Here is an 11,837-nt window from a genome sequence, read left to right as displayed (position 1 = left end):
ACCATCATGAAGAAAGGATTTGGAAAACGGCAAAGACCACACAATCATAACACATATCGCCCTCTCACCGTCCAAGCCTCATCATCACAAGTTATTGAAGGAAATATCCGGCAAAGCCACGTGCGCCGGCGGAGCAGGGGGACAGTCCAATCCTGCAAAGGAAGGTTTTCTCTCCATAATGATGAAAAGGCCCGCGCACCTCCCTTTAAAAGGGGGGGAAAGGAAGAAGAGAAAGGACCCACGTTTTTAGAAAGACTTCCCCCATTCTCAGCTCTCGCAGAACAACCGGAGAAAGAGGCGAGGAAACAACAGAGGAGATTAGGAACTCAATCCTATTCTCCCTGCTAGTCCCCTCCGACCCACTCATTCACACACCCAGAAAAGATCCCGCGTTTTGGTCCTGGTAACCCTGATCAAACCCCTTCCTCTTCTCGCTGTCCTTTATATTGATTGGTCGAATGATCTGACTTGGTGTCGAAGTGGTCGTCCGGGACCCACCCCGGACCCCCTGACCCCCTTTGTTTGTGATTCCAGACCCCGCGGAGACCCTCTACCGACCGTGCGATCGCAGACCCGGATTCAGACGCCATCATAGGGGAGAAGAAGAAGGTGGTGGTAGATGATGGAAGTAGAAGAAGAAGGCGGTGGCTGACCTCGAAACAAGCAAACCCTCCCATAGTTCTCTGCAATCCTCCTCTCTCCCTCAATCTCTGCTCTCTCGTTCTCTTCCTCTCTTGCGGCTGAAAAATCCAACCCCCTTCCTCACGAAAATTGGGATCCCCCTCAAAAGCCCTAGTTTGGTGGGCTTTTAAGAGGGAAATGACATATTTCGCCCCCTTTTCTACTCGGGACAGCCACCCTTTTTAGTGTATTTTTTACTCTCTTTCATTCTACAAAGGGGTGGTCTTGGGTAAGAGTAGGGGTGGGACAAATGATCTTTTTTCTTCTCGAAATGTTATTGGCACAACCATGTTTTGATTAGTGCACCGACCTACCTGTCTTTTTTCTTTAATTAGCTTGCAAGAGCTGTCTTGGGGAATGTAATAGTCACTTAACAGCTCCTTAAATACTGAGACGAAGTGAGTTAGTGCATATCAAAAAAATGATGTGAGGGTCTCAGCAAAACTCGGGGAATCCAAATAGAGGGGTGTCAATACCGAAGTCAGGGATGCTTTGCAATTTTTGTTGTTGTAAATTCCGGAGAAAATGAAAGGGCATTGGACTATATACACAAGAAAGACGAAGATGAAAGTGTCCCTCATGGGAATCTCAAGCTTTGTAATGTTTTAAAGAAACAATGAGGAACCACTGATCCGAGAAGGGCATTACTTTATTCCTGCAATGGCTATATAGATCCTGAGTAAAGGTTAACAGAGAAGACCGAGGTATTCAATTTTGGGGCCTTTACTCTCAAGTTACTTAACAGGGAAAACAGTAGAAAAAATGGCTTAGAGCTTATCAAATGGGTTAAGACCATGGTAAAGGAGGAATGGACCAGTTAAATTTTGGACAAAGTAGGGAAGCATGGAGGCATTTCCATTGCTTAATATTTCACTGAAATGGGTGTCACATTTTCCTTAGAATCTCCTAAATATAGCAGAGGTATTGGAAAAGATTGAAGAGGCCATGAATTTACAAGAAGACTATTCATTCTCATCACCCTTTCTGTTGAATCTAACCAAGCGTATGGCTAGATTGTTGTATTGATCTTCTATCTTCAACAAAAAAGTTTTCAAGTTACAAAAAGCAAGCATACGTTACTCCCAAAATCCTCCTTCAGAACCTTTAATCTCAATAATGCCTACAAAAATTTACTTGCCAGCCGTGTATTGCATGTAGGATTATTCCTGATCCCTATGACTTGTATTTTCCATTCAGTTTGGATATCCAAACAGTTGTTGATGGGGCACAAACACGGCTACGCTCCCAGATATCGCCACGTGTCATCCATGCACGAGCAGAGCTCAACCATCATGAAGAATGGCGTTGGAAAACGGCAAAAACCACACATTCATGACACGTGTCGCCCTCTCGCTGCCCAGGCCTCATCATCACAAATTATGGAAGGAAATGGCCGCCAAAGCCACGAGCGCCGGCAAGACAGAGGGACGGCCCAATCCTGCAAAGGAAGGTTTTTCCTCCATAATGATGAAAAGAGCCGCACACCACCCTTTAAAAGGGGAGGGAGGTTGGCCCTCTGGGAGAGGGGAGAGACCGATTCCCCACTCCCCAACACCGAAAAAAGAGGCGAGGCAACAACAGAGGAGGCTAGGAGCTCGATCCTATTCTCCATGCTAGTCCCCTCCGACCCACTCACTCACACACCCAGAAAAGAGCCCGCGCACTGGCCCTGGTAACCCCGATCGAAACTCCCTTCCCCCTCTCGCTGTTCTTTATATTGATTGGTCGAAGGATCTGACTTGGGTGTCGAAGTGGTCGTCCGGGACCCACCCCGGACCCCCTGACCCCCTTTGTTTGTGATTGCAGACCCTGCGGAGGCCCTCTACCGACCGCGCGATCGCAGACCAGGATTCAGACGCCATCATATTGGCGCCATCCGTGGGACTCGTCGAGTACTGAACGCCTTATGGCGATGAGAAACCACACCCAACAGCAAGAAATGGGGGTAATGACCCGAAGCCAGGCTCAACGCGCACAAACCAGCACCTCAACCTCCCAAGAACCCAACTCACCGCCCTCGGGCCGACACCAACCCTCCTCTAGCACGCCGCAGATGGTCCCCACCATGGAGATGTTCAACGAACTTCGCCGAGAACTACTCCAACGCTTGCCTCCTCCGGCCCCGGAGAGGCCCCCGACAACGCAGGACCAGACAGAGGCCTATGACGAAGGCAACGAGGAACAACCAGGGGAATACCATCCCCGGCGAAAGCGAGCACCGACTCGCCGGACGCCGTCCCCATCAGCAAATAGCCCTCTGCCCCCCGCAACTAGGGGATACCAGCGAGACAGCGGGAGGCAGGCTACGAATAGCCACGCTCCCCCTGTCCAAGCTACCCGCCTCCAGGAACCGCCCCTGACTCGGGCGGAAAAAGTGGCAACCTCAGCCCGCCCGGCGTGGACCCGATAGCTGACCTACAAAGACAGATCCGGGAGGTAAAACTAGAAATGAAAAAACCCTACGCCCATGGCATCCTCGATGAGTGGGAAAGGGAGACGGCATCCCCATTCACCTCGGAGATCTTAAAAACCCCAGCAGAAGCAGGCATAGACCTCCCCCGCTTCGGTCTGTACGATGGAAGCACAGACCCCCTCGAGTTCCTCCAAACCTTCAAAAGGGTAATGACGCTCCGAGGCGCGTCGGACGGATTCATGTGCAGAGCCTTCGCGTCCCTACTAAGAAAAACCGCCAACGACTGGTACATGAGATTGGAGCCCGACTCCATCGCATCCTTCCACGAATTTGGGAGGAAGTTCAGCGCAAGGTTCACCAACAACCGCCTCCGCCGTGATCCAGCGGATGCCCTCTTAGCCCTCCGGCAAGGAAGAAACGAGACCCTAAGAGACTTCATGTTGAAATTCAACGCCGAATTAGCCCAACTTTCTAACATGAACGTCCAAATAGCGGTCGCCACACTAAAGCATACCACGGGACCTACAGGAACTTGAATCCAAGGATGATAAGTTCGTACGAGCAGAAGAAGCTTGCGCTAGAGAACAGAATCAGCCCGGCCCCAATGAAAGGAAAAACGACGGCCGAAGGGCCATAAGGCCACGTGCCGACGAGAGGCAGGCTGGCAGAAACCCCGTCCCCGTCTTCGAGAGACTGGGTACCGCCCTGTATCCTGGTGGACACAGGGAGCTCCGTCAACGTGCTACACCTCGAGACTTTCGAAGAAATGAAACTGGGCAAAGAAAGGTTGGGACCCGCGGAATACTCTATCTACGGGTTCTCTGGTGCGTCCGTACGGGTCGACGGCAAGATCGACTTACCCGTAACCTTCGGGACACACCCCCTCCAAAAAACCATCCTGACCACCTTCCTGGTCGTAGATATACCATTCACTTACAGCGCCATCATTGGACGCCTTGCTCTAAGAGATTTGGGAGCAGTAGTCTCCACCCCCCACCTCAAGATGAAATTCCCCATTCCGCAACACCGAAAAAAGAGGCGAGGCAACAACAGAGGAGGCTAGGAGCTCGATCCTATTCTCCCTGCTAGTCCCCTCCGACCCACTCACTCACACACCCAGAAAAGAGCCCGTGCACTGGCCCTGGCAACCCCGATCGAAACTCCCTTCCCCCTCTCGCTGTTCTTTATATTGATTGGTCGAAGGATCTTACTTGGGTGTCGAAGTGGTCGTCCGGGACCCACTCCGGACCCCCTGACCCCCTTTGTTTGTGATTGCAGACCCCGCGGAGGCCCTCTACCGACCGCGCGATCGCAGACCCGGATTCAGACACCATCAGTTGTCATTTAAGCAAAACTGAAGTTTTTGAGCATGACAGTATTTAACCCGAAGCTGTGGAACTCCTACTTCATCTGTTATACACAAAATTATAGAGAATGCCGTTCTCTTCTAAAAGCTGGAAAATTGTGTGTGTGTGTATATATATATATATATATATATATATATATATATATATCACCACATTCTAAGCTTCATATAAATTCCTTGATGTTGAATGATATTGTCTGTCGTTTGGCTGCAACTTGGTACATCAATGATTATTTCCAACAGGAGAGCAAAGATTGTATTTTCTGCATAGGAATGAAGAATCTCAAAATCATAACTTCTCCCAGTCCGTTTTATAGTATCACATAGGAAACCAATAGATCATTTTCCTACAAGATTTGGGTTATGATTTCAAACGTTATTTTGCCAAATTTTTATTCATCTCATACTTAATGTACAAGCAATGATCCGACAAAGAATTCACTGTGAAATCCCATATAAGTAGCAGTGACTCTATCTTAGGAATGTAACCTGCTCCCTTTTTTTCTGAATGATAGCCAATTTTATAATTGACCGCTTCCTTTAAATCAGTAACCGGTTCTTTGATCATCACATATATCCAGATACTCCCATCCAACATCTATTACGTATACAAATAATTACAAAATTTCCAAACAACCCTACTACCAACTGTAGAGTGTCAGTGACTTCTCTTTCAGCTTTGCCACAATCACCCCCTAAAAAATCAAACTCTAACTTACATAAAGTTGCCAAAGTACAATTAACCTCCGGATTTGAAATCACTGCTTATGTACCTAGTATTGATCATAATTCACATGAACATTCTGTAGTCTTAGTAAGAGGAGGAAGGGTTAAGGATTTAGCCAGTGTGAGATATCACGTTGTTCGATGAACACTAGATGATGTCGGACTAAAGGATTGTTAACGAGGGCGTTCTAGTGTGTTGTAGATTCTTATCCAAGACTTGCATCATTGGGTGATGCCATGTGAATCGCTGGAAACATGTGAAGTGTATGGCTAACCCAATCACGAAAGTTTCATAAGGGTACTGGAGCATGCTACCATGAGACAAAAGATCTTCTTTACAAAGAGATTCGAATTTTTATTTATCTCAGGCCTAGTGTACAAGCAATGATCCAAGAAAGAATTCACTGTGAAATCCCTTTTATTTAGGAGTGGTCCTCTATATTGGGAATTTAATTCGTGTCCTTTAAAACACTAACCAGTTCTTTGATCATCTCATATATCTGCTCCGTCTGTTCATGAGATTTGTCTCCAATAAGAAAGGTATGAACTTCTCTCCCAATCTCAATCCAACTGCATCCAGGCTCCTTTCTCACGCCCCATATCCTCATCCTTTCTCTCACCTCGGTGACATTTTCCCACAATCCAAAAGCAGCATATGTATTTGATAAAACAACATACTTCCCTGCATTTTCCGTTTCTAATTCAAAAAACCGCTTTGCAGCAATCTTTACAAGTTCAATGTCTCCATGAATCCTACAAGCACCAAGTAAAGCACCCCAAATTACAGAGTGTTCCTTGCAAGGTAACCTCTGAACAAACTCATAAGCCTCGTCCAACCTCCCGGCACGGCCCAAAAGATCCACCATGGCAGCACAATGTTCCCCTCTTGCTCTAATTTTATACTCTCTTTCCATCAACGAAAAATACCTCCAACCCTCACTAATCAAACCTCCATGGCTACAAGCAGAAAGAACTGCCACAAAAGTAACGTAATTTGGCCTCAAACCTTCATTTATCATCTTATTAAACAGCACCAAAACTTCTTCTACTCGCCCGTGCTGGCCATAACCAGAGATCAAAGCAGTCCACATAACAACATTCCTCTCCGATGACTTATCAAAAACCCGACGACCATCATTAGGACTACTACATTTAAAATACATATCAACAAGAGCACTACTAACAACAACATTACACTTAATATGACTCTTAATCATAACCCCATGGACCTGTTTCCCCTTCTCTAGTGTTGCCAAACCGGCACACGCCCGAAAGATAGAAGCGAACGTGAACTGATCGGGTTTCAAACCAGCTTTTCGCATTTGATAATAAAGATTTAAACCCACTTCTTCTAGACCCTTCTGAACATACCCGGAAATCATAGCATTCCAAGAGACTAAATTTCGTTCAGACATTTCATCAAACAGTTGGTGGGCAGTTTCCAAATCTTTGTTTTTAGCATATAATATGAGCAGTTTAGTCATCAGATATTGATCAGGAACAAACCCAGAAATTATCATATGTGAATGTATTCGTCTGCCTCGTTTCAGTTCTTTCCGATGTATGCATTCTTGCAATAGAAAAGCGTAGGTCTGTGGATGGATTTGAGAGTTATTCTGGTACAAGAGCTCAACTGCTTCTTTTAATCTTCCAGAAAAACAGAGACGCTTTAATATTGCATCGAATTCAAACAAATTATTGTGAATTTGTCGGGAAAATGGAAAATATGGCAAAGCTCGTAAGTGCATATCAGGGGGGAATTTTATTTCAATGTTGGAGAAGGTAAGGAAGAAACCCAAAACAGGAAATTCAAATATAATGAATGTGCAAGGGTTTTCTGATTTTCAAATATATCTCCCCCCATTCTTACTTGGGACACCCCTTCTACAAGTGTAAAATAGTAGTAATTACTAATTAATACACTGAAGGGGCACAACCATGTTTTTATATTTGCACTAACTCAACTTGTCTTTTATTATTTAAAGACCTGTCAAAGGTTGTTATTGTTCTAAAAAAGCTCCCACAAGCCAATTAAAAATGAAAAGACAAGCTAGGTTTATGCAATTATAAAAACATGGCCGTGCTTATGTCATTTCCCTAATGGGAACTGTAACAAACACACGTGCCACATCTCTGATGAACTGAGGGCAACGAAAATACCATCAATTCATTTTTGTATTAAGTTAATAAAAAATTCTAGAGACAGGTGTTATATACACAACAAGGGTGTTGTTAATTGATCTAATTGGATATACACAAATCATGCACTTGAAGCATACGGGCAAGTGTACGAACGGCTTGATTGTACTAGGTCAAACCTTATGTCCGGCTCGAGGGAAGCTGCCTCGACCTGCAACTTGCGCTCACAGACAAAAGGTTAAGGACCACCCGGAGTAGGAATTCCAAGAGAACCCTTCGACACTCAAGTCAAACAAAGGCACAAGAATGAAAGCTGAATACAAGAGGTCCTGAGTAGGATACGAGTCAAGGTGGCAAATGGGTCGTGTCGTGCCGGCACGGCACGATAATTCTCGGCCCAACATGGCATACTGGCCAGACACGGCACGACACGATTTGGCCATGGACCGTGCCATGCCGGGATGAATAAGCCTGAGGTTAGGCACGGCGCAGCCCACGGCCCGTGTCGTGTCGTGCCGTGCCGTGCCATGCCAGCCCAGAAAACAACCACATAAAGTCACTTTTACACTAATTTTGTCATGCCGGACCGTTTCATGCCGCGGGCCTAAACCCGTAGCCCGACACCACCCACGTCTTCGTGCCGTGCTGGCACGGCCCACGTTACTGTAGCAATCGTGCCATGCCAGCACGGCCCGTGTTGTGCCGTGCCTACCAGACCGCCACTTTGAGATAGAGGCACCTACGGGTGTGAATGGTAGGTAGTGCATTATGCTTGGAGTGGAGTGGAGGGATCTCTTTTATAGGCGAAGGTTCTATAACTCGCGGGCACAATGTGATGGTGGGTGGCACTGTGATGATCGCTAGTATAGTTGCTAAGATTTGGTAGATTATGGTAGGTCACTGATGTAAATCACTGATGTGATGAGGTACGGAGAGTACTACCCTTGATAATGACATCCGGGAAGTTGGTAAATGACATGACCACGTACGTCTCTGGGTGAGAGCTGGTGGTAGTTGCTGAGTGATGGGACATTATACGATCCCAAAGGTAATGATTCGATAAGCTAGTGAATGAGTGGTGTCGCACGGCTGATGAGGTGAGCGGTATTGGCTGGGGTGTTACGAACCCGATCCGGATCGTAACGTGATTGATCTTCTTAGAGGGAAGATCGGCCTCTTCATCCACTTCGAGGGAAGGATCAACCCTCCTTTGTGCACAAGACACGTTTAGAAACAATTTTCTTCATTCATCAAAATGATTGGTTACATATTATTTAAAGAGAGAACAACTTACCACGTCACCTAAACATTAGCTGCAACATCCTACGTGCAACTCCTAAAAAATAGCGCTTTCCTAAGAAATTGGAAAATGATAATAACAACCTAAGATCTACCCAAACCAAGTGGTTTATCGCAAAGCCACATCACCATCCTTATCCCAACAACCAGACATTGTAGTGTGCACGTAACATTCCACCACTCTTGGAATCAACCTTGTCCTCAAGGTTGGAGATGAAGCACTGGCCAGTCAAAGAACAATGAAATCTTCTTGTGCAGGACTTTTCGAAAGTCTTCTCTCTTATCTTTTTCTTTTTTCCTTCTTGCTCCCTTTTTTCTTTCTTCGTCCAATGATTACTCTCCATTTTTATGGTGTCATCAAGGGTTGATCCAACTCCATATTCATATTAATCTGACCGTGTTGATCCCCAAAGCTCCATCGCTCCATTTTTTGGAAATGTTGACACACAAATGGTTGTGGAAGAGAATTTGTTCGATGGCGTTGGATATGTTGCGAGGAGCGACGGATTTTCCGACGACGACCTTGTTGGAATTGACAAGGCTGACAAATGCCTTTCTTTTGTAGTGTTTTCTCCTTTCCTTTTTTGTACTTTGGAAGACAAGAATTCATTAAACGTGAAACACTTGTCACATAGAGGCCGTAAGATCTACCTCCACCATTACGGTATTGGTTGTTAGAGCATTCTTCCTGGCCGTACATATGTGTAGCTGCCATCTCGTCAAACCGAGCATTCATAGTAGAAACATCACCTCCATCTCCTTGATCATTCTCTCTTGTCCCACAGCAAGAGAACTCACTATGGCTTCCAATCATCTCATCCTTAGATCATCCATGCCTTGCTCTGATACCACTTTGTTACGAACCCGATCTGGATCGTAACGTGATTGATCTTCTTAGAGGAAAGATCGGCCTCTTGATCCACTTCGAGTGAAGGATCAATTCTCCTTTGTGCACAATACACGTTTAGAAACAATTTTCTTCATTCATCAAAATGATTGGTTAACTATTATTTAAAGAGAAAACAACTTACCACGTCACCTAAACATTAGCAGCAACATCCTACGTGCAACTCCTAAAAAATAGCGCTTTCCTAGGAAATTGCAAAATGATAATAACAACCTAAGATCTACCCAAACCAAGTGGTTTATCCCAAAGCCACATCACCATCCTTATCCCAACAACCACACATTGTATTATGCACGTAACATGGGGACTACAAGGGGTGTCAGTGGGGCCCGGCCTTTGGACCTGCCGTATGGAGGCAGTCAGTTGTAAGGGTTGGCCGAGGGCTCGCATCTGGGTGGGAGTGATGGTGGTGCCATGAGGCAACGAACGTGGCCACTTGACTTTAAGGGTCATTCGTCTGGAACCTCTCAATTCTAAACTCCACGGCGTGGACCGCTTCGTTAAGCTGTCTACAAATTTCTTTACATGTGCTGGATGCTGCTATCTCACTGGCCGATCGGTTTTGCCCCCAACAAATCCAAACGTTCCTAGGGTCCAAAATTACTTTCAAGGTTGTAAAATCCATGTATCAAAACAGCTGGTCCTGGATTATAAAATCCATGTACCAAAACAGAATTGTTAATTAGTGGAAGAGGCGTTTGTGAAATGTCAAGATGAAAGACCATGAAGGCCAAACGATTCTGTGGGGCTATTCTTAAAGAAGAGCCCCTCGGCATTCCTATAGTTAAAGTATAAAAGATTAAGTTACGCCTTCTCCAACGGCTTAAGCTTTTGGAGCATTTTGTTGTTTGACATGGTATCAGAGCAAAGATCCCGAGTTCAAACCTGCTTGATATTAAAAATCCACATGTAAAGCCAACCCAAAAGTGGGGCCACATGTGCCACGTGTAGGCCAACCCAAAAAAGAAAGGCCACAAGTCAGGGGGAGTGTTAAAGTATAAAAGATAAATAAGGCTTTCTCCAATGGCTTAAGCTTTTAGGGCAATTGGTTGTTTGACACCTACTATTATCAAACCATGAACATGGGATTTTATTGGAAGAAATCAAAGGCACAGACTCATGCAACAACTGGTCTTGGAAATGCTTTCCGCAATGGTCCCTAGCAAATCCCATATTATAGTTAAAGCAATGCCATACATGTAAGGAAAATGGTTCAATAGAGAGGGACCCCCAAAGGACGTTGTTACAATGTGGCCCCCATGTCTAGATCTGTACATTCCATCTGTTAGGTGCTTACATTGGATCTCCAATGGCCAAGGAAAAAACACCAATCAGAAAATACTAAGGGGCCGTTTGGATAAGCGGATTTTAGAATCCAGGTTTTAGTTTAAAAACAGTTTAAAAGAGGGTTCATGATCAAGTTGTTGTATGCTGTCGTGATAGCGTTTCTTGGATTTTAAGTAAGAAATCTAGGATTTAGAAATCTCTCCCACATCCTGAGATTTCTAAAACTTGGAAACATGGAACGATATGTTGCTCCCTTGCTGTCGGAAAGAAGGGCGATAAATCAGAAAATGACGGCTGGTCTGTATCTTCTCTCGTCTCGCATCTACAATTTTGAAGAAACCAAATATTTTAAAATCCGCATATCCAAATGGCCCTTAGATATCCAATAATATGCACATTTGAGAGATATGCTCAGTAAGGCGTGACTTCACTGTAAGACAATTTGGCGTGCTTACAACTATGTGGTGGGTCCCACCTTTGTTGATCTTAAGCATCCACTTAATAGGCCTTGCTTTGGGTCATCTGTATCTCCAAAATCATGCCAATCTGTAGACCCCCCATTTTAACAGAACCCTAAACTGCTATGTGTGAATAAATATCCTTCAAATTAGTGAATTAGTGTCCCAAAATTTCCCCTAGGGTAGGTTAGTATCTCAATAAGGTCCCTGCAAAATTTCATTCAAATCGGACCAAAATTACCTTATAGGATGAGCCTAGTTAAAATGATAGTGTAAAAAGGGGAGTGTATTATCCGGTAACCCAGTCAGCTTTTACACTAGGGAGGAAAGGAGGGTGAATTTATCTGAGCCAGAGAATGACTTAGCTTAGGATCTAAGCTAACTAGAAAAGGAGGCTGAAACATCCTACTGAAGGATGGTTATCCTCTTCCGGCATGATTGCTATGCGCAGCAGAATAAAAATCGCATAGAACTTTAAATTTTTCTTTTCGATCTTGCAATCGCCCAAGATCCTAGAGTCTAGATTAGTTAATTATGTTAATGAAAAATAAATAAATACCT

General features: G+C 45.0%; 1 protein-coding gene across 1 annotated transcript; it reads right to left on the bottom strand.

The window, feature by feature from the left end:
- Nucleotides 1-5,063: 5,063 nt before the first annotated feature.
- LOC143862948 (Tetratricopeptide repeat (TPR)-like superfamily protein) lies at nucleotides 5,064-7,039 on the bottom strand. Its single transcript, XM_077373853.1, has one exon. It carries the CDS (start codon nucleotides 6,932-6,934, stop codon nucleotides 5,636-5,638), a length of 1,299 nt encoding a protein of 432 aa, XP_077229968.1. The 5' UTR covers nucleotides 6,935-7,039; the 3' UTR covers nucleotides 5,064-5,635.
- Nucleotides 7,040-11,837: the final 4,798 nt, after the last annotated feature.

The sequence above is a fragment of the Tasmannia lanceolata genome, unplaced genomic scaffold (genome assembly GCF_043159265.1).
Source record: "Tasmannia lanceolata isolate RefF3 unplaced genomic scaffold, GAP_Taslan_0.1 ptg000003l, whole genome shotgun sequence".
NCBI lineage: Eukaryota > Viridiplantae > Streptophyta > Magnoliopsida > Canellales > Winteraceae > Tasmannia > Tasmannia lanceolata.
The sequence above is the reverse complement of the archived record's forward strand: the minus strand, read 5'-3'. Positions and strand labels throughout refer to the sequence as shown.

What these genes read in the sequence shown, in the direction of transcription:
- LOC143862948 (XM_077373853.1), bottom strand. Translation starts at nt 6,934, where the DNA reads ATGCACTTACGAGCTTTGCCATATTTTCCATTTTCCCGACAAATTCAC.